Source organism: Echinops telfairi, unplaced genomic scaffold (assembly GCF_000313985.2).
Source record: "Echinops telfairi isolate 266 unplaced genomic scaffold, ASM31398v2 ScPeMD7_3;HRSCAF=10, whole genome shotgun sequence".
In the NCBI taxonomy this organism is placed as follows: domain Eukaryota; kingdom Metazoa; phylum Chordata; class Mammalia; order Afrosoricida; family Tenrecidae; genus Echinops; species Echinops telfairi.
Genome location: NW_022103899.1, coordinates 48,302,362 through 48,326,015, shown reverse-complemented (window position 1 = coordinate 48,326,015; position 23,654 = coordinate 48,302,362). Strand labels below are relative to the sequence as shown.

At 45.5% G+C, this 23,654-nt stretch overlaps 1 protein-coding gene across 2 annotated transcripts in view; it reads left to right on the top strand.

Moving 5' to 3' along the window:
* The window catches only part of EPHA4 (EPH receptor A4), a 158,982-nt gene that overhangs the window by 7,186 nt on the left and 128,142 nt on the right, over window positions 1–23,654 (top strand). For both annotated transcript variants that reach the window (XM_004701633.2, XM_004701634.2), the window contains exon 3: window positions 313–976. In XM_004701633.2, coding sequence (XP_004701690.1) covers window positions 313–976 — 664 coding nt within the window. The remainder of the gene's footprint in view (window positions 1–312; window positions 977–23,654) is intronic.

Sequence of the window (23,654 nt, the reverse complement as noted above, 5' to 3'; positions counted from 1 at the left end):
ATTTGGAGGTTGTTGAACCACCACAAGGAACTGCTAACAACTCATAAGCCATCAATCCGTCACAGTCTCCAAATTTTAGGAAAGACAATGAAACAGTAACACACACACACACACACACACACACACACAAGCATATGCCCCCAGTCCAATACTCTCTTATCTCCTACAAGATGCTTCCTTAGGGAGATTTGGTGCTCAATACTTTTCTTGCTCTTGCAGCAAAAATAATGAATGTCCCTTGAGAGTGGAACAGGCTGGAGGTGTCGTAAAATGGGATGTCGTAATGGGTGCGTTTCCTTTGCATCTTTGCAGTGGGAGGAAGTGAGCATTATGGATGAGAAAAACACACCTATCCGAACCTACCAAGTGTGCAACGTGATGGAGCCCAGCCAAAACAACTGGCTACGAACTGATTGGATCACCCGCGAGGGGGCGCAGAGGGTGTACATCGAAATTAAGTTCACGCTGAGGGACTGTAACAGCCTCCCGGGTGTCATGGGGACTTGTAAGGAGACCTTTAACCTCTACTACTACGAATCGGACAACGACAAGGAGCGTTTCATCAGAGAGAGCCAGTTTGCCAAGATCGACACCATCGCTGCCGACGAGAGCTTCACCCAAGTGGACATTGGTGACAGAATCATGAAGCTGAACACCGAGATCCGGGATGTTGGCCCACTGAGCAAAAAGGGGTTTTACTTGGCTTTTCAGGATGTGGGGGCGTGCATCGCCCTGGTTTCGGTCCGGGTGTTCTACAAGAAGTGTCCCCTTACCGTCCGCAACCTGGCGCAGTTTCCTGACACCATCACAGGGGCTGATACTTCTTCCCTGGTGGAAGTTCGAGGTTCTTGTGTCAACAACTCTGAAGAGAAGGATGTGCCAAAAATGTACTGCGGGGCAGATGGCGAGTGGCTGGTACCCATTGGCAATTGCCTATGCAACGCTGGGCACGAAGAGCGCAGTGGAGAATGCCAAGGTAAGAAGGGCCATATTGTACTTTTCATTAGGGCTTAGTGCACGTAATTAAATCAGAGATGAGACTCCATGGAGTCAAGCCAGTAATTAGCAGCCCCTGTGGGACGTGGTGGGACAGAGGGGGCTAATGAGTAAGTGCTATAGCTCCAGGTGGCAAGGCTAAGACTGACAAAATAAATGATGCTGCTGTAATCAGCAGAAGGCCAAACACATTCGCTAACAGGCCCTTAGATCGGAACCGCTTGATGTGCCCCTCTGAAATGTAAATGAGCAAGCAGAAGAAACGGGCCTTGATTGATCCCTACTTAAAGAAGGCGGACAGAGTTTTGAGCCATGGTTTTTCCTGTCGAAAGGCTTGGTAAAAATGACAAGGAGGGTAGCTATCTGTGCTCTGATCTATGTGTGTGTGTGTGACTCAAAAGTGAAATCCAAGTCGGCTTGTTCCAAGTCCCTCCTGCTGATTAAGATTGAGCTATGTGAAGAAAGTAAGTCAGATATATATGTTCATGTCTACATAGATGCGTGTACATGTACAAAGGTATGTATGTACACACACATATTTCCACCACCACCTCTTGTAGCTGAGTGCAGACCTGGACCTACTCAGTGGAGGGACTAAAGGTTTCCAGCACATCCGTTCACTGAGCACCGCGATAAGGTCTTTAAGTAAAATGAGTTGTGACGAAGGCCTTCGTTTCCCTGAGGAGGTGATAGAGAGCTAGGGCTACCCCTCTTATTTGATCTGCTGTCAGGGACAGTAGTAAATTGTTGTCCATTTGGGTGATTTGAGTCTTTGATGAAATCTAAGCATTTTTGATGATGCTAATGACTATTTATCGATGGCGAATGTGATTTTTCACCCCATTCTTATTTTCCCCTTTCTGCTGTGCCTCCTCGTCCTTTGTGTCTGAGTAAGAGATGAGGGCTCTCCATAGTTGTCTAATGGACAGTGCCATGTGTAGATTCAGGGTTGTTTGTTTTTTATTTTTTTAACAAAAGCAGTTATCCTCAGATTTGGCTTGGCTTGGTGCTTCTGTTGAGCGACTCTCTACAGTGGGCTGTGGAGAACCTGATTGTTGGTGTTGTTGCTAATAAGCGGTGACAGTGTATGCCTGGGTCCATTTATGTGGCGCAGGTCAGAGTGATCTTTTTTTTCAGGGTGATTGCTGAGCCGTCGACGGGGTTGCCACATGGTCCATCTGATTTGGTGATTAAAGAGCCTGAAATAACTGACTGCCAAACAATTTGTCTGGCATTTCAAGCATGTTAATGACAGGGTGGGATTAACTGTGGGGCAATCCGCTTGATTGACTGGAAATCAACATTTATAACCTGGAGAAAATTGCATTTTTGGTAATTTGGTGTCATGGAGCTATAGGTGTGGCAGCCTTCTGAGCGTGTCCCTTTCTACCGGGTCACTGCTGCTTTGCCGTAGCTCTTTCTATGAGGAACCAACAGTGGGGCGTCCTTGCATTGAGTTCTGGGTGAAATAGAATAAAGGCTGGCTATCTCTCCGACTAGCCTGGAATGACAAAGTAAACTTGTTTACTTGTGAATTGGAAGGGGAAAAGTGGGTGGGGGGACTGACAGGGTTTTTACTTGATTTTATCTTTAAAAATATGAATCCCTTGCCTTTGTCTTAGTTTGCTCATGACTTAGAAACACCTACCTGAGCTGTGTTGAATTGAAAGCCTCTAGTCTCCTCTGGTATTGGTGTTAGAAAGTTGTGATGAGTGCATCGTTAACGGCAGCTAAATGACAATGACCGTAGCAGGGGCGGCGGGATGAAGAGTACAGTGTCCCTGCATCACACTGGAGAAGGCTCATGAGTCTACCTTTTCGATGTGTGTCAGGCATCTTTGCAGGCCAAGATTTATATATATATATTAAACACACACACCCCATCCCCCATTGACTTCCATTTCCTCCTCAAACATCCACTTTTCCAGCATGATTGCGTCTTGTTGTATCTAATGCCATTGCTTTTTCAATTGACACTGAGCCCAGTGGCTCACACATGGCTCTATTGTGACACTCCTTAACATTTTTACCACCCAAATTAGGAGGAAAAGAAATGAAGATGGAGTATTGGGAAGTGGGGTGGGGTCAGGGAGTGAATGTAAAGGCATTTGAACATTTTAGTGGTTTGCTTTATGGAAATCTTCTTGAGAATCCAGTTACTTATGTGGATGGTGGAGGGGGCTGTGGGGTGAGGGCAGGGTCCAAGTTTTAGACCCAAGCCATTTCTGGGCAAATTAACCCTAATTCGAGAGAACATTCCCTTCAAGGAAGGGAAGGCTGATTGAGCCATTTTTGAGAATGTTCAATAATGTTTTCAGGCATGTGAACCAGGCTTTTTTTTTTTTTTTTTTGCTGCTGCTGCTGCTCAGGAAATGATTCAGTCTTTGCAGAAGGCACTTGCCCTTCTCTGTGGCAGAGAACCTGGGGGACCTAGGCCAGAGGGCCTGTGATGACAACCAAAGGGCTCTTTTTGTCCTAAACTTACGTGGGGCTTCTCGCTGAGGGCCCGCGCCTGTGAAAACCTGAGCAGCTATGAACACGGTGGAAGTCATCATTACAGACTGGGCAGAGAAGGGTGGAGGAATAGAGACAGGGACGCTATCTCAGTCTGGTCACCTAACTTATTTCCTTCCTTCCTTGCCCGCCCCGCCTGGCCTTGTGCATCTATAAAATGGGATAGTAACAATACTGCTTCCTGTGGGACTGAGGAAGGGCATTTTGTAAATCAGAGCTCATTAACCCAGTGTGCATGCTACTTTTTCTTTTACCCCGCTGTTTTCCCCAAGGCCAGAGTGGGTCACTTTGAAGGGGCTGAACTGAAAGAGGAAAACAGAATTCCAACTCCCAGCCACTCTCTGCAGCCCCGACTACAGAAAGGAAGCCCTAGTTGAAAATAATGCCCATTCTCACACTTCATCTCCAAAATGATATTGGGCAAGTGCCATTTTCCCCCTCCTGCCGGACAGAGAAGTTTCTTCCAGTGAGAGAAAAGCGATTCGGGGGGTGGGACCAGAAAGGGCAGGGTGTAAAGAGAGCTTAGGAAGGGGCATAAAGGAGAATCGGGCCAAGTCTTCAGAACCCAGGCACCAGGCTCCACCCCGATTGTCTTTTCAATGGGCCCACTGTGGCAGGACAAATAGAAGGATAGGTGAAAGGTCACCTACTTCCTCATCCATCTTCCTTGAGGTCTGGGAGGTCAGAGGGAAGATTGATTAAGATCTTACACGTTTGACAAAGGAACCTTGGGTAAAAATGACCAGGGCGGGTGGGGCCCTGGGGTGTGCTGTTGTTTGATTTCAACCCTGGTCATCTGCCTGAGTCCTCCAGGGACCTTGGGGACAGGACACTTCCTCTTGTAGTTCTGGCCTCCAAGCAGTACATGCTAATGGAGACGAAGGATGAAGAGCCTTCAAGAAGTGTCAAGAGGGTGAACTGGCGGAGGGGGGAGAGGAGATGGGGGCTTGCCCCGAAGCAGCTGCAAGTTCATTCCAGCTTCTGCTCTTGAATAACATTTTGTGAAGTCATTTTGTCTGTCTCAGCAGGTTGACAAAGAGGGTCCCACACTCATCTGCCCTCGGTTAGGAGGGTATGTGGCTGGAGGTAGCAGCAGTTTGAACTTGCCTAGTGGTTGGTTGCAGAGGATAAGGAAACAGTTCTAGGGAAGCCTTGCCAGACTTGTGTGTGTGTGTGTGTGTGTGTGCCAAATCTACCTCAAATGCTTTGCCTGAACCCACCCAAGGAAATGGTCCCGGAAGTTTGGCAGGGTTATTTTCATTGCTACAGCAATATTAAGCAGAAGGAAGAGAGAGAAAAATATTCTTCATTAGCTTTTCCCCCCTCCCACCACCTGTTTGCTACTAACTCACACTGCAGGATCAGGAGATGAACTGGGCTGTCCTGGTGCAAAAGAGCATCGTGTGTGTGTTGTCTGTGTAGACAGAAATAGGGCCCCTTAAAGACTGAAATATGAAAGTGTCTGCCTAGGATTTGCACTCAATTTTTGTGGAATTTTAATGTTTTGTTTTCCCAGACCAAAAAAAACATGCTCATAAAATGACAAGCTTACTATAGAGCCACTTCTAAGACCAATTAATAATAATAACCAAATTAAGCTATGTAAGGCATCAAGCCTTGCTTAAAAGCACAATTTTACTCTGACTTCTTTGAGGTATCCTGTCTAGGACTTACCTTACATAGCATTACCTATGTAATGCCTTCACACTGGGGGAAAAAATGTCTTATCAAAACCTTTTTTTAAGAAGGAAGGAGATAAAAATGCTTCGATGACTTTAACATAGAGAAATAGACCTATTTCAAATTTGTAGTCTTAAAAGAGTCAAAAAAAGAAGAGAAAGGCTTTGTTTTCCTAATACATCCTAGAAGGACCTTCGGAAGAAGAAATAATGGAAAGGAAGCATTTAAAACCGAGTTCAGAGAGATGCTGTTTTATATCCTTTCCACTTTTGAAAATGTTCTCCTACCTTTGAATCACGTCTTTAAGAAGCAATTGCTTGAATCACATGGCTGCTTTTATCTCTGGCTTTGAAGCCTGCCTGTGATCATTGAAAGATGTAATTCTTTATATACAAGAAGAGCAAGGCTTAATTATGTCCTTTTTCTCTTCTACCCAAAAACATTTTTTTCCCTTCTTCGTGTGAACGAGTCTCGTTTGTGAGGAAGACTCGTACCAGGGTCTCTATGTTGAGTTCACTAAAGCACCTCGTAGACATTCTTGAGGGGACTTTTGAATTGGGTATTGAAGACTGGATCCTTTTCCAAGATGAAGTAAGTGAGACATGCTTTTTCTGTGAAGAATGAGACCTTAAGACAGAAGAGTGAAGAAATGGCGTTCCAGTTACTGCTGCAAGATGCACAAGTAATCAGACTCTGAGTTTGATGTTCACAATTTTGAACTTCACTACTTCTTTATTTTGCATTTCATTGACCAATTTAACACTCCCAACGAAGTGCATGCTTGCCTAGACAATTATAAATGCAAACTTGGGTATAAATTAAAATGTCTGTCTTCCACCCTACCAAAACACACTCACCAACACAGAGTTCTCAAATTCCACCTCGGACTCACCTTTCTTTATAATTTCCTAATTTGCCAAATAAATGCATATGCATTTATCTTTTTTTTTTTTCTAAGTAAGAACAGGAAGGGAAAGATCCTTTTAGTTGTCATTCTGTTTTTTGACACTTGATTATTTTCTTGACCTTCAACCAACACTTTAATTTATGCCACAGACGTGAGTGGTTACTAGAAAATAAAATGAACATAGTGAAAAATGCCTTTATCATTTGAATTTAAGTGTAGGCGCGCAGTCAGGAATGATCAAAAACACTAGTCACACCAGTAAAGATTATGGCACATGGAAAAATCTCATTAAATGTTTATTAAAGGAATGAATGAATAAATGCAAAAGGAATTGCAGCCGGTGTTATATTGGACATTTATTTATTTGGTAAAATCATATTTCATGTAATCAACACGGTATGGCCAAGTCTTTGTTTCTGACTAGTGTATTGACAAGGCCCTTGCTTACATCCCCAGTAGACTCCATTCTTAACCGAGTCAGCTAGATACCTAAGGTTCAAATGTCTCTACAGCACCTGAAGCCAGCACAGAGTTTAATATAAAATGGCCAACAGCGGGAAGACCTGGAGTTTGGGAATTTGGTGTAATCTCCAAGTTATGCTACTTCTTTGATTGTAGACCTTGACTTTGGCTCCCTGACCTTTGGGCTGCATATTTGCAAATTGGTAGCAGTCGTGACTTTGAAGAGCTCTTGGAAAAATTCCATTATTTTTTAATTCCATTTTTTTCACAGACCTTTTGAGAACGGCCCCCCCCCTCCCCTGTATACATATAAGCAAGTTTGTGTAAAGGGCTCAGCACAGTGCCTAGAAAGTGTGAAGTGCTTAGGTAGTGGTAGCCAACCCAAACCCTAAACTCCCGGCCATGGAGCCTGTTCAGCCTCACAGCAACCCAACAGGAAGAATGCCCTGAGAGCAGAGGTACCCTTTGACTGCAAATCTTTATGAGAGTAGAAAGCCTCATCTTCCCTACCCTACCGCGACTGGAGGATTGGAACTGGTGACCTTATGGTTAGCAGCCTATTGTGTAAATCACTATACCACCAGAGTAATGGTTACTGTGATTCTTAGTATTGTTTAGGGGAGAAATGTAGTAATACGTGTGGCTCTTTGATTAATGTCTGATCAACAACAAAGGCAGTTGGTTGAGTTTAGAATAGAGATATTTTCCCCCACCCTGGGGGAGGGACTGTGTGCAGTGGGGACATATGAGGTGGACAGTGAAGGGATGCAGGGGCAAACGTTGAAAGGTGGGGTTTTGTCTACTTTGGTTCAATCGTCCTTTCTTTCGGTCACTGGAAGTAAGTTGTTGAATAAGAACCCATTCTCACCCCCTAACTCACTGCTTTCAAATCGATTTTGACTCATAATGACCCAATAGATAAGGTTATGGGAGCAGACAGCTTCATCTCTCACCTGAGGGGTGCCTGGTGGGTTTGAACCCAGAGACCTGAGGCCTAACCCAAAATATCACTAGCACTCCTTTTCATTAGTTACAAAGTGTGATCCTTGGGGTTCCCTGTGAATCTTCCATGACATCTTCAAGGTCAAAACTATTTTCTTTATAACACTAAGATGTTAATTTCTCCTTCTTGTCTCCTGAGTATCCGGTGGCCTCTTGCCACCTGATTCGATGAAACACGGAAGTCAATCACAGAATCAAGATGATCTCTAGTAAGCCGGGCAAGCAAAATAACTTTCAAAAAGGAAAAACAATGTCACTCTGTCACTAATTTATTTTGAAGGAAATCTAAAAATGGAGTATTCACTGCATATAAAATGCATCAGTGCCCATTTCTAAGATGATAAGCAGTAGATAACCCTATTGTGCACATGGACAAAACTCTCTGTAACATCCTCAGTAACTTTTAGGAATGTAGGGGGAGGTTCCGAGCCCCCCAAATCCAGGAACCCTGCTGTGTTTCTCTGGCATTGGGATGGCCACAGCCTGCTTAGCCACGTTGAAAATAAAATGTAGCCAGAAGCTCTGAAGATAGTTTCTGAATCCAGATGACTTTCGCGGAGAAGAATGGAGTTTTATTTATCCAACCCTTTAGCTGCTTCTATAAAATTAGGCAGCAATTTATAGCTCTTGGCTTTTTAAAAACTGTTTATCTGTGTCCAATAACATGGCTCAGTGCTTGCTCGAGTTTCATTGTGCTTGTGGGGAGACATGATTAAAGAAGGCCCCTCTGTCCCGTGGACTCGGAAACTTTCGCTTAGAGCATTCAGCCTTTCTCCTTGCATCTGGGTACAGCTGGTAGTTCAGAGCAGCTGGAGGAAAGAGAGTTGGTGAGTCACTGGGCACTAACTCGTGGTGCCATGACTAAATGAACTTTTTATGAGTCTTCAGGGCATTGGCATTGAGTCACTTACAACTCGGAGCGACCTTGCAGGACAGGGTAGAACTGCCCTTGTGGGTGTCCTAGATTGTGGCTCTTTATAAGCATAGAAAGCCTCATCTTTCCCTTGGGAAGTGACTGGTGGTTTTGAACTGCTCACCTGGAAGTAAGCAACCCAATGCATAACCACTACACCACCAGGCAGAGTTCAGGGTCAAAGGACACCTGCAAAGGAGTCCTGGTGGCAGCACGTGATGCACACTGAACCACTAACCAACCACAGAGGCAGCCGTTCTAACCCACTGGATGGCATTGGGTGCGTTTGGAATTTTGGATTTGCCTTTCATGGAGTCCTGCTGGTGCAGTGGTTAAAATGCCCTGCTGTTCAAACCCACCAACAGCTCTGTGGGAGAAAGGTGGGGGCAGTAGGCATCTGCAAAGGTTCAGAGCCTTGGAAACCCCAAAGGGCAGTTCCACTCTGTCCTGCTGGGTTGCTGTGAGTTGGCCATGGGTTTCGGGGTTCACGTTGCCTTTCTGGGAAGTGAGCATGGTGGTGCACCCCGCTTCCAGCTGTCTGTGGAGACAGGGAGCTGAGCCGTGTGGGTGACCCCGGGCCCTCTGCTGTCTGCCTAGGGTTGCTTTACTGTGGCGGCAGATTCTTCATTTGCATATTTTGTAGGCGCCCTCATGCAAAACAGCACACCCATTTCCCCCTCTCACAAAGGCAGCCAGGGCTTCCTCTGGAAACTTCAGCCAAAATCTCCTTTTGTTTATGCAGAACCCAATGATTTAGACACCATGCAAATTAATTCGGCTTTGATTTGAATGCTTCCAGAGATTGGGGGTGGAAGGCGGCCTAGAAGCAACTGTTTGCACAGGGCTCCTTTTGTGCAATGCCTGCCCCCCCACACACACACCCCTACCCCCTACTCCACCCCCCAGCGGCTGGCTGGCTGTCACTCCGGGGTCCCCAGGCCCCATGCAGAACAGCCCCGGCCCCTGCTGCTCATTTGGTTTTGACCTTTGCAAAGGCACCCAGCCTGGGTGACTCTGGGTTTGTCTGTTCAGTGACAGGTTCAGCTGGAAAGGGGCTGTTGGTTCTGAGGTGGGAGGAGATGGCACTATTCAGATTATACGAGGAGTGTTTTCACAAGTGTCTCAACAAAGAATGTTAAAAAAAAAAAAAGAGTCAAGTAAGAAAATACAATTCTTTGAAAAAGTAGTGTCAGGTCCCAGGAAGTTCCTGAAAATCACTCACTGGCTGGAATTCCTTCATTCCTTTCACAAATAGCTATTGAAAGGGCGAAACTCCCCGGTCCCCCTGTGGTATCTTCAGCTGCCTTTCTGCGACTCTGAAAAAACCCAGCAACCTGGAGGCCTCCTATCGCAACGAGAATCCCTTGCTGTTTGTTAAAAGCTGCTCAAAGAGCAACAAACCAAACTGATTGCCATCCAGTCGATTCCGACTCGTCTTGACCCTACAGGACAGGTCGAACGGCCTCTGTGAGCTCCGAGTTCCTGAGACAGTAGACCTTTACGAGAGGAGAAAGCCTGACTGTTCTCCCGGGGAGCAGCTCGTGGTTTCGAACTGCGCACCTTACCGTTCACAGCCCAAGGAGTAACCCACGGCATCACGAGGGCTCCTCTGTTCGTGGACACCAAACTCCAAATTCATTGTCATGGAGTCAATTCCGAGGCAAATCAGGAAGCAACAGCATCACCCAACCCAAGAGCTATGAGTTGCTGCTGAATCACAAGGAAACATTTAAAGGGCTGATCTCACGGAGATCGACTTGAAAGGCCTTGGATGGACTTGAAAGGCCCCTGCTTCATCTTTTCTCCGATGAACGTTGCAGAGAGATCATACTGTTTGGGAACCTTCTCCTTATCCCTGTCCAAGGGTCCAATCCTGCCTTTTGAACTCATCCTGGCCCCCTCTTGTTTACTGCAGACCCTGGCACACTGCACTGATGCTTGCTGTTGCTTGTTTGCGCTTGTGCTGGGAGTGCCAGCGACTGCATTACTTGCTCAACGAGCTTCTCTCCCTTAGCTGGGCAAATGCCCTGTCTTCAGACCAGACAGCCACGTTCATATGCATCCCATAAGCTAAAAGATGGGAGCGATGGGCCTGAGATGTCTTTTGAAGTTAAGTCGTGAGTTCCAACCTAATTTCACAGGGCTGCAAAATGGGCAGAGCCAATGGTATTAAGCAGAGGCAGGGTCAGTAAGAACAGCATCTAAGTGTGGAAAGCGCTCTGGTTTAGCTCCACATGGACAAAGGGTGAGGATGCTGTTCAAAGTCCATTTGGGATGGATTATTAGGATTAAAGAACAACAGAAGGTCTGTGCTCCGTGTGTTCTCTGGTGCCATTAGTGGCTGAGAAAATTCAGCTGCTTATCTGGTTCTTGTTTCTAAAGATGGACTTAAACAGACCCACGCTGCTCAAAGGTGATCTTACTTACCCTCTTCTTAATAAGTTACAGAACTCAAATTGCTCCAAATCCTTAAAATGCCAATTGAACTAAGTTTGATGGATAATTATCATCTCCCTGACGTGTACTGATAATTTCCGGACCAGTACAAAGCCACGGTACAGTTTCTTAATTACCCAGATAATCCTGTTTGCTTGTATTTTTAAACTATGGAGTGCTAGGTAATTATTCAATTGTTAATAGAAGGCAAATGGCAATGTAAGCAATAATTAGGATGTTAGACAGACTAATACGCTTCAAAGCAAATTGGATTTTTCTTTTCTTTTCTTTTTTTTCTTCATACTGTTCAGCATGAAGTCCCATAAAGCCAACAATTTAGAAGCCGGGTGAGAAAGCTTCCATTTTGCTCATATTTTATGGCCTTCGCTCTTCATGGCTTGTTTCTGTGAATAGCAGTTTGCCCCAGTGAAGCTGGCTGAGCCAAAACCAGTGTCCCCTGAACAATCACTTCCCTGCTGTTTGACATTTGGCTAGGCTCACCCAGGGCTCCAGATTGGTCCTTTGTCTGCTTCAGATCCCAGGGGTCAGAGGTTAACAGAATTCTGATTTCCTCCCATAATACCATGGCAGGTAAATGTGGGCCAACCTCAGGATCAGTTAAGACACAGCTCAAGTTAGGAATGCTTTTTCCCTCTCGGGCTTTTGTCCCTCAGGACTTCTCCTGATTTAAGACGCCAACTTTCCCAGCTCAAGCTTGGGGGGTGGGGGGTAGGGTGAGAGGGTAGGGGGTGCCAGGTGTTCATTATGAGTTCTGCTGTCTCTTTTATGTAACTTCTTCCCTTAATAACCATTCACCGCTAACAATATGTGCCCAGAAATACACAACCTGAAAAAGTACCAGCAAATCGTTGCTCTTGATGATTTAATTTTGCAAACGGAATATGGTAATACTTGGCAATCTGTAGACACTTAATTATGTCATGTAGTCTTATCTGTACTTAATGTTCCATTGATGAAATAATAAGCTAATGGAGACAAAGATACTTTCATAATGCTAGGGGTCTAATTTGCTACTCCCTCCCCTCCCCTCGCTGCCTTTTTTTTTTTGCCTAGTCTGCTTGGTGTGGTGTCAGCTCCAGGTATAATTAAACAATCCGTTTTGTTTTTCATTTTCATCGTTTAAAGCAGATCTTCAAGCATTCATCAAAATCAATGTTATTAATGTTTTACTTCGGTTTAATTATAATCAGCCTTAATTTTTCTCCCAGAGATGAATGTAACTCAATAGGTTCCATCCTAATTGGGTTATGAGGCACACACGGGCTTCAGAAGTTGCAAGAATCTATTCTGAACTTTGAAACTTCTTGTTATCCTCAATTAGAAGTCAGCCATCATTCTACCAAGCAAGCTGCCTCTGTTTGGCCACCTCTCTCCACCAGGCACCCCTTTCCCTGTTGCCCTGTGAACTTGATCCTTGCATTCATTTGTTTTCAGTTTTAAGTGTTTGAAAAAGACATCCTCACTTTGAAAAACAAAAACAAAAAAACATTGAAGTATCCAGCCTGGCAGAGACTGAAACAGCTCCCGGGCAAATTAGCATGTTAAAGGGGAGGATCAATATCTTTCTGGCTCCTCCACCCTTCTTGCTCTCTTCCAAGGGGCCTGAGCTTTGAGGCCCCCTAGGAGGCCCTTGACAGATGTGCCAGGAGGTTTCAAGAGGACTGTCTACAGCTGAGTGGGGGACATTGACAACTTGATCTAGTGCCTAGACTGCTTCTCTGGTGATGGCCATTTGAAAACGCAGGCGAGAGAATTTGACCGCGTCAGGAAAGCTCATGGAGTTCATGTAATTATGGAGAGGATTAGAAGGAAAGTGTTGGGAGAAATTAGAGATCAATACCAGGCCACTAGTGGACTGAACTCACCTTTAGTTGTTAGGGCCCACGCTTTTCTAACAGCTAGCCTGTGCATAGAGAAAAATGTTGTGGAGTGTCTCTCCTCCCACCCACCCCGACTTTTTTTTTAAGGGTTGTGTGAGCCCATGCATAAAAAGAAGAAAAGTGTATTAAGCAGTCAGTGATTTTTTTTTTTTTTTGGAGAGTGGACTTGTAGGTAATTAACGGTATAATGCTTCCAGTGCAAAGGTGCTAATTAACTAATGGGAGAAATTGAGATTTCATTACTCTGTGTTCTCTAACAGGTACCAGCAAGGAAGTGTGGAGGAAAGTAATATTCAAACATTGTTTTCTTTCTAAGGTGCTTTCTTTGGGAATTGCCACTCTGCCTCCGAACTTGAGCATGGATGCGGGGCACAGTACAGCGAGCTAAATGTGCTGTGTCTGTGTAAGAGAACTCATATTGCTGGGGAACATGAGCATTACCTTACCTGGATGAAAAGGAAGGCCTTCAGAAGCAATTTGAAAGAGCTCGTGGGATGGTGTTAGCTAAGTCTTATTTGCAGGAGATTCCCTTCTGTAATCAGGATTGTTAGCTAAAATAAATCTGGGTAGGGAACTTACGGTAGTCTTCACAAAGGATTCACAGAATGTGGCCCGGAGAACTATTTTCAGTAGTTCTTAACGTGGACCCTGGATGGAAATGGAATTCCGACACTGTGATTTGAACAATTGCACTAACATTTTCCTAGGTCTTTTCTTTTCAGAGAGAAGTAACCCTTTCCCTTATAAAAATCACGGCTGTCATAGTGGGTTCCATCATGCCTCCGTCGCCACCCTGTGTACGGCAGAATGAAATGCTGGCTGGTCCTGCTCCATCCTTTGGGTCTTTGCTGTGTCCAAGCCCCCTGTTGCAGCCACGGGTCATTCCATCTCATGGAGGGGTTTTAACCAGACCTCCCTACTTTGCCACGCCTGATGGCTTTCTCCAGGGACTGGGCCCCCTGATAACAGGCTCAACATACTTGTGATGAAGCCCCACCATCTTTGTTTGCTTCCAGGAAGCGTTCTGGCTGTACTTTTTCCAAGACAGATTTTTGTTGTTGTTATTGTTACTCTGACTTTTTGTGGCAGCTTCAATCGTCTTCCCCAACACCATCATTCAAATGCGTCAGTTCTTCATTTTTCCTTGTCTCAGACGCAGCCTTTGCATGCGTATGAAGTGGTTGAAAGTAATCATGACTTGAGTCAGACACACTCAGTCCTCAAAGTAACTTCTTTGCTCTTTAATGCTTTAAAGTGGTCTTTTACAGAGATCTAAAAACTACCCCTTCTTCCAAAGGATGCTTGACTTCTACAACAGATAAGAATTGAAAAAAACACAAACCTATTGTGTTTTCCAATATTTTCCATTTTATCTTATAACTGGTTATCACTGATCTACAGGAAAGTTATGGAATTTGTATCTTTACTTGTATCCAATCTCTTTATTGAATTATCTTATAAATATTAATAGGTTTCCACTTAATTTTTGAGGGTTTTCTAGAAAGCAAATGATTTTGAGTGTAAGCTATTTCATATGTGCCACTCCCACTCCAAAATGGAGCTATTACAATTTTCTTTTTAATCTTACACAATTGGTCAGAATTTCCAGGTCAATAATTTAAAAAAAATGTTGATTGTGAACACTCTTTGTTTGGTCTAAGCTGGCATAATTTAAGTTTGATGTTGGATCTAATTTCTTTATTAAAGATTCTAGTTGTAGCTTTTAACCCTTTCTCAGAAAGAATGGAAATTCAATTTTGTTAAGTGACCCGGTATCATCTCTGATTGTGTAACTTTTGTTATGTTAGATTTTTGTGATGATAACCCTTAAATTCTCATTTATTTCTAGACTACACCCTATTAGTAGCTCTAAATTTTCAGAAGTAGTCTTTTGAGTTCAGTATAATCACGCACAGTAATGAAGAGCTGGAGCTCCGCACGAAGAACTGCATTTGAATCTCAGCTCTGCCCGCACAAGGCTGAGACTGGGATGGGAACATGAGTGACTTCACTTCAGTCCCTCATTGTTGCTGGGGCAATATGTGAATCATTGATATCTATTCCACTGGTGTGTTCAGAATTAAACAAACAGTCCTATGTAACTCTCACTTAATAGGTGTCACTTAGTAAGTGCTCAGTAGAAAATGTAGATTATATAAGCAGCCAAGTCATATTAGCATATCCCCACCCCTTCCCCCTAACCCCCAGTGTTTTGCTATTGTGGTGTTATTGTGAAGTGCCATATGCTGCAGTGGCGTTGCCTCCTAGGGTTTTCTTGGCAGTAATATTTACCAGATCTTTTTTGAGCAGCAGGGTGCTTAACTGCTTGCCCCACCAGGCCTCCTTGCCATTTCCGTATAATCCCACAGCCAACACGTGGATTCTGGCTGATAGCGCCCCTATAGGTCAGGGCAGATTATCCTGCCCTCTTTTATTGTTATTGGCGTAGAATGCCTCGTCCTTCCCTTATTAATTACTGTCTAGTAATTCACTGCTATCCAGTCGGTTCTGATGCATGGCGACTCTATAGGACAAGGTAGAAATGCCCCTGTCCGTTTCTGAGATGGCAACTCTCTACGGGAGTCAAAAACCCTTATCTTTCTCCCGTGGAGCAGATGGTGTTTTTGAACTGCCGACCTTATGGTTCGCAGCCCAACGTGTAAGCACTGTCCTACCAGCTCGCCTTCCTGAACAGTAGGTTTATAAAACGAATTAAACACTTGGCTGCAGACCACAAAGTAGTGGTGCAAACCTGCCAGCTGTTCTGCGGGAGAAAGATGTTGCAGCCTGCTACAGCGGAGTCAGAATGCACCGTCGTGGGAACCCAGTGGGGCAGTGCACCCCCTGCCCCGTAGTGAGGCTAGGAGAAGGAATTGTCTCGACAGCCATGGGTTTGGTATACATTTTTATAAAATGTTTTTTTTTTCTGTTGTAAAATTTGTATTCTAGAAAGTGCACGCACATGAGACTTCCTTGTCGCCGTACAAGTTTGAACAAAGAGACCCTTAAAACGGGCTGTGGGCTCTTGGGTTTTGTGCACACTTGTGTACGTTTGCCAAACATCAAGCAAGCGGACCCCAAGCAGCGAGAGAAGTGCCAGACTTTGCTCAGCTGCCTTGCAAATCCCATTAAACCACTTTGCAAACCTACCCTAGTAGACCTGGGCTCTGACTCCCAGTTGTTCTGCCCCAGCCTCTGCTGCCTTCTGGTGAAACCTATGCTCGCTCCCATCCCTATTTACGGGATTGGGCTTTCTCACCCTGGTGTAGATCGTACACATCACAAGTTAAAAGGAATGGGATCGTTAAACCGAGAGTGAGCTCATAGGCCTGGCTGAGCGGCCCGTTAATCAGGAGCCTGGCTGTGAATGAGAATCTAGCTGAGAAAACATTTGACATCCCATTAGGGAAAGCTGTCCATCACAGTGGCCAGCGAAGGGTACGGGTGCAGCCCTGCTGAGATGGAGTGTGCGGTCCTTCCTGATTCAGAGAACCCGTGAGCGACAGATAGATAAACGGACTGAGAAAAACATGAAATAGATGATCATCTGGGGTGTAGAGAAATATTTGATGTTTGCTAGGGCATCAAAGGTAGAATCATTTGTAAGTGGCTTGTCTTGGTTTTATTTCACTGACGTGAATGGACACATCAGTTGCGGTGCCACAGCAACCACAGTGGCGACCAGGGGACAGATAATACCTGGAAATGAGGGACAACCTAGCTGAAGTAGCTGAGCTAACCCTGAATGGAGTGTGTCGCCCACCGCTGGACATGCCCACCTTGGCTGGGCGCAGGACGGCCAACAGTCTGTCTGCAACAAGTGGTCGCAGGCATGTGTTTCTCAAACTGGACCCCTACTGGCATTTGAGCGGGTGGACTGCGCTTGAGCAGACTCTACTAGGCCGGGTGCGTCTGTGCTGTGTTGTGGACCCGTGAGCCGCTGCAGGGCAGTTAAACATCTCGAATAGTTTCCCAGGGACACTCTGGTTAAGTGCTGGACTTATAGAAGATGCTGACTCTCAAAACTCACCACCACCGGGCTCATTCTGAGTCACAGCGCCCCTATCAGGCAGGGTAGAACTGGCCCTGTTGGTTTCTGAGAGTAGCTCTTTAAAGGAGCGGTTCTCAACCTTCCTAATGCCACGACCCTTTCATACAGTTCCTCGTGTTGTGGTGACCATACAATTATTTTTGTTGCTACTTTGCAACTGTCATTTTGCTACTGTTGTGAAAGGGTCGTTCAACCCCCCCCCAAAGGGGTCATGACCCACAGGTTGAGAACCGCTGCTTTAAAAGGAGTAGAAGACCTTGTCTTTTCCCCATGGTGCAGCTGGTAGCTTCAAACTGCTGACCTTGCAGTTAGGAGCCCAATACTAACTAACCTAATGCTAGTGGCGGCGGGCATAATGACTAGTCATTCAAATCTACCGGTTTCTCCCTTGGAGAACAATGTGATCACAGGCTACAATAAGGAATACAGCCTTGGAAAACCAATAAGGTGGCTATGCATCAGGGTAAACAGGACCGCACACAACAATAGTTTCTTTCTTTTAAAAACATTTTTTTAATCGTTTTATTAGGGGCTCTTACAACTCTTATCACAATTCATACATCCATCCATTGTGTAAAGCACATTTGTGCATTCATTGCCCTCATCATTCTCAAAACATTTGCTCTCCACGTAAGCCCCTGGCATCAGGTTCTCAGCAACAATAGTTTCTAAGGAGCTTCTGGGTGGTGCACATTGTCCAGCGCTTGACACTACCTGAAAGAAGTTTTAACTCACCTGGAGGTATCGTCAAGGAGCCCTGGTGGCACAGTGGTGATGCCCTGGACTGCTAACTGGTCAGCCGTTCGAAACTACCGGTCAGCTGTTCGAAACCACCAGCTGACCCTTGGGACAAAGACGATACCTTGTAGTCCCATCAAGAGCGACAGTTTTGAAACTCCCAAGGGCAGTTCTAGCCTGCCCTATACACTCGACTCGACGGCAGTGCGTTGGGTTGGGTTTGGGGAGAGAGATCTTGATGGCCTGGCCATCTGCTTCTGAAATGTCCATGTCTTGGAAACCTTTGTGCGTCGTTCGACACGGCACGAGCGAGGTCATCCAGAGTTGGATTGATTGGATGAACAAATAAAAACAATAGTTCTTAGGTTCTAGATGCCAAAGCACTTTCCAGCCAAGAACCACTTTCATCTTCTCATGTTTCCAAACTTCCCTGGGGAGGGATGCTATTTATTCTTAGCTGTAAACTTCCTTCCAGACCCAGGCAAACGCCAAGAAGGCTTGCACTTCTTCTAAGGCTATTTGATACTTTATTTTAAATACTTTATATGAGGTTAGTAATCGAGGTCCAGAATCTTGGTGTGTAGAAAAAAAATGGAGATGCTCTTCAGCCAATCCCAGCTAGCCACCTTTCTTTTTTCACTTCTTATTCTTCTTAAATTCAAGTATATACACCATGCCATCCTCAAAATCAATGTCAGATGTTTCTCCAACAGGCATGAAGTGAAGGAGATGGGGAATGTTTTTTTGGAAGAAATTACAAACTTTTTTTTTTTTTTACAAAAGCAGCTGTAATGGTGGCAGTTGACCAAGTCATCTCCTGGTTCTAATTTATTTAGTTCTTAAACAGCCTTAGAAAGAAAGCAGGTACTCTTTTTAATCCCCATTGTACAGGTGGGGAAGCTGAACCACTGAACGATGCCTACCGTCACGGAGACTACTCAAGATAACTTACGTGGTAGACTTTGATTTTTGTAGGCAGATAGACTGGATCCAGTTTTATACTATACAAATCGATACAATCCTACACTTTCCACTCTATGTTATTCATGTACTTTCCTTACGAGAAAAGTTAGAAACTTTCCCCCAACTGAATTGCCTTGTATGTTTACAAGGTAAGAGAAGTATTTAGAGTTGCTAAGTGGTATCCTATTGTAAACAGTGTTTTGTACTGACTCCAAGTTTGGCCAGCCACTCCTTGCCCAGTAGGAGGACTTTGTATAATTTGAACTGGTCTCGAAAAGAACAGAATGTCACTTTTGCAATTGTCAGCATGGAGCCCTCACCATAAACAGAGGATATTGGTGCACAGATTACTCTAACTTTGTACCACAACGGGAGGAGATGGCCTGTTTTTCTGAGATTTGCTTAAATATTTGGGCGGTTACATCGACAGACCCAGCAAGAGCTGCTCGTCCCAGGACGGCCTATCTGCAGGGTAACTCCCGTCTCCGTTGCTGGACAATTCACTTGGGGAATTAAGAAAGAACCCCTACTTGAAGAGGTGTGTGAACTCCTACTAATTTCTCTTGGGGGCACATGCATTTCATTAGCAGCACTGCTGTCACAGTGGGTAGTTTGGATGCTCACCGAAAGTTTGGCTGTTAGAACCCACTAACCACTTCCCAGGAGAAAGAATGTGGTTGCCCGCTTCTAGAAAAATTACAGCTTTGGAAAACCCCTCGGGGCAGTTCGGCTCTGTCCCTTATGACTTGAATCGACTTGGGGGCAGTGGGTTGGCTTTTAAAGTGATTCAACTAGACGATTTTCAGATACATCACATGTACAGAAGGTGGAGGGGGGAGCGGTTGCAAGAACCATTTGCTATGGAGTTCCTTTAATCCATGAAGGGAAAGAGGAAGATGATGGGGCAGCTGCAGATGAAGGCTCTTGTCACATACTCCCAGGCATTCTTCCACCCACCTCGCTCTTCCCGGTGGCGGTGGTGCAACCTTGCGCTTGGGTGGAAATGGTCTCATCTTTCAGGTCTCCAGTGGGAGGTAACAGCAACCGGTTTTAACTGGTTTCTCAGCTCTTAAAGTTTATTTTCCTGAATTATTGAGTTATATTAGCTACAAAAGGTCCGGCGTGCTCTGTTCTTTGCAACCCAACTCTCATTTCAGAAGGCAGTCGGGTGGCATTACTTTAGCCTGCAAACTGGTTTTGTTGTTGTTGTTTTGTGTCTTTATACAAATGTTTCACGTAGGAAACAAAGTATGTTTACCCAAACTGAGAAAATCCCATCCCAAACAGCCCCTTACGAGTTGTGTAAACAATAGAAACGATTTGGATGGTTGTTTGTCCTCCCCCTGCCTGATGGCCAGAGGGAATACTCTGGACACTGAGGCTGCCAGAGGCAGAGCGCCACCCTGTTCCCCACGGCAGCTTCGGGCAGTGGGACAGACCCCTCATGCAGTGGGAGAACACTCGGGCTGGAAGGGACCTTCGGGAGCCTTCAGCTTGTGCTCCTGATTTTCTTCCCCGAACAACCTCTGGGTGGATTCTAATTCACAGAGGCCCGAAGTAGGGTTTGCAGGGCCTTAAACCTCCATGAGAGCTGATCCACATCCTCGTCTTTATCCCGAAGAGCGAGTTGGTGGGTTCCAACGACTGCCTTGGCGGTTAGCGCAGCAGCAGCACCCAAACTCAGTGTCTTCACGTTGATGTGAACTCCAGGGGACCCTGTAGGACAGGGTAGACCTGTGACTTTCGGAGACCGTAACTCTTTTTAGGAATAGAAAGCCCTGTCTTTGTCCCACAGAGAGGCTGGTAGTTTTGAACTGTTGACCTGGTGGTAAGCAGCCCAATGCTTAACCACTGCACCACCAGGGCCTTCAAACAGTAACAGCAGGACTTCATGGAAAATGAAGTCCCAGGTGACTGGGATAACAGCCTAGAAAAGAGAACCGAAAATAGGAATATCCTTGCTGTGTCGCTGAATGAGCCCTTGAGGAATAAGTCCCACATACCCCAGTCTATCGCTGCCATCCTGAAGCACTCAGCTGCTCACTGAAAGGTCAATGGTTCAAGCCCACTCGCCGCTCTATGAGGCAAAAAGCAAACAAACAAGGACAATGTGGTGGTCTGGTCCCAATAAGATTACAGTCTAGGAAACCCCATGGGGGGTCACTTTGAGTTGGAATCCACTCCAAAAGCCCAAGACATTGTGGAGAGGAGCCTGAGGAGGCTGATTGCTTTTGTATAATTGTTTGGATCCTGTTGCCTGACAACTTATAAAATGCCTTCAGGGAAAGAGAAGGAGAGGGGGAAAAAGTGGCTTCATGGACTAAGCATGGCCTTTTAAAATACCTCCACCTCCCGAAAGCCGGAGTTCAAGTTCAAATCCTTATAGGGTTGCCTAATTCTCCTTTACCAGTGAAATCCATTGATCGATGGGTAAACCATCATTTCTGTTGCCTTGAAATGCGATCTGTTCCTCTCGGGAGTGGCACCACCTATAAGCAGACACTTCATGGCTGTGTCCCCGTTCCATGCACCTGGTTCCCTGGGACAAGCCGAGTCACTGTGGTGTGTTAGTGATCCAGTTGTGCATTTTGGGGGTACATTTCCCAATTGAAAACAAATTAAACACCTCGTGGGCCCCTTTTTCTGATTGCTTACACAGAATATGGAAAAATACTTAGCATTTGATTTCCTTTGCCCTTTGTCCTAGTTCTCTGGCCTCCCCCCTCTCTCAGTGAGGCTAGCAGCCACCTGCATGGTGACTCAACTTGCCACTTGGAAGCAGGGGGCAGTGTCTGAAGAAGGTGACATGATTGCTCTATTTTGCGGAGCCCCAAACATCCTCAGCCTATAGAATTAAGGAATAAATAAAACCTAATAATGGTTGAAATCTTTCCTGTTAATTGGATGCCTATCGCTTCTTTATGAAATTAGGAGAGTCCCTGTGTGGCAAAACTGATGAAGCATTTGACTAGCACCCCCAAAGTGGGCAACACACTTCTACCTCAAGCCACTTTGGAAGAAGACCTGACCGTCTCTGTCTCCCCAACCCCCAAACAAGGCTAGCCAGCAGTTCCCCGAAACCCAGAGGGTTGCTCTGAGTTGGACTCTACTTGATAGCACTTGGCTTTCTGAATTCATTTTTGAAACTAAGACCACTCATTTCAGAATATTTATAAAATAGGAAAAGATACACAGACTTTCACACACCCAAATTCAAGTAACCTACACGGCCCTTAGCTATTGTAACTTTGGGTACAAACGCAGCTACCCGTTCCCACCTTTTTCTGTACGTGCACAAGCACGGGGGTCACTTTTCTCTTGTTTGGTCAGTGACCCTTGCCTTATCCTCTCTACCTGCCAGTCTGGACCAAGGGGACATGGTGTAGTGCAGTGGAAGAACCAGCTACTCGCTGGGTTGGGAATTCATTTGCTGTTGCAACCTGGGTTTCTGTTTTCTTTGTCGCAAATGTTGGCGTCTACATGTTATCTCACTCTCCACAAACTTGACTGGTCTAGATACAACGATTCCTGTCTCCATTTCTGGCTCAGCATTGCGCTTCCCCACTCGGACCAATCCCTCGGTCTGCAGCCCTGAACTCACCTTTGTGAGTCTTGCCATCCCTCCCCCCTAGGCTGCTGCACCTTATTTCTCCATCCCAAAGACTCTTGTTCTGAATCGTCAGGGCCTTGGAAGTGGCTCACTTTCCTATCTTGTAGTAGGGCACCTTCTCAGAATCTCTATGTCACAACCAGAAGCCTGGAGAACTTGGCAGTGTGGCAATACAAGATTCATTTTTGATAGTGCTTTGGACCCACATGGACCCCTTTGGAGACCAGTCCATGCCAACAGGGTGGGGGTGAGATCCAGTATCCCCAGATTCCAGTAACCTCACTTTTGAACTACTGACCTGCGGCGAGTAGTCCAACACATCACCCACTACCCCACCAGGGCGAGGTTCTGATTATTAGGGAATCGACCCTTGGAGGTAGATGGACACAATAGTGACACAAAGCTCAAACATAGCTACGACTGTGAGCGTCAGGGCCAGGCTGTATTTCATTCAGCTGTACCTGGGTTGTTACAAGCCAGAACCAGCTCTGTGGCACTAACTGCACCCATAATGTTAGACATAACTTTGAACTTACATTTCAGGGCTCACAGTAGGGCTCATAAGCAAACTCGCTGGACTTGGGCTGTGTAACTTCATTTCCGTGTGCTTTAGCATACTCAGACAGGGCATGCGGTAACAGTAGCTTCTTATCAAATTGTTAAGGAGCCCTGGTGATCCAGTAGTTAAAAGCCCACTGCTACCAACGAAGGGTTCAGACATATCAGCTGCTCTGCCAGCAAAGATATGGCAGTCTGCTCTCGTCAAGACTCATCAAGTCCTGAATCCCTGTAGCGTATTTCTGCTCTTTCCTAGAGGGTCTCCATGAGTCAAAATAGGGGCTTGCTTTGGGTTTGATTTGGGGGGTGGGAGTGGCATGAGATGTTGAATGGATCAAGTGAATTTGAGTTCATGTAAACTATTTAAACCATCCCTGGGACATAGTTTGTACTAAGAAATACTAGCTCAAATGACTCTTCCTATAACTAGTATTACTAGCATGATAGGATTTATGTAGCTTTTGGCTATCAGAGCCCTAGTGATGTAGCCGCTACATATGGTGCATTGGGCCGCAAAGGACCCATCATTTGATACCACCAGTGACAGTTTCTGAAACCCACAGGGCCAGTTCTGCCCTAGCCTATAGGTCGCGCTGAGTCAGAATCAGCTCGATGGTAGTGATTTTGGTTTTCTGGAGGTTAAATAGGAGAAAGAGGAAACATATCGACTGTCCCAAAGCTTTGCAGTCTCAGAACCTGTTGTGAGTTCTGCTATGTCTTATAGGATTGCTATGGGTCAGAATCAGTCTGATGGCACAGTGCGTTTGATTTGGGTGGTAGTGTTCCATTTCCTCCTTTCACCATGAGAAACCATTACAGACAGCTCTGTACCAGAACCTGTGGCCTTCCAGGCCAAAGGCTCTGTCTGTTTGGCTTTCTGTTTGCTTTCGTGCCGACAGCGTTAGAGTATACCGCATCCCATT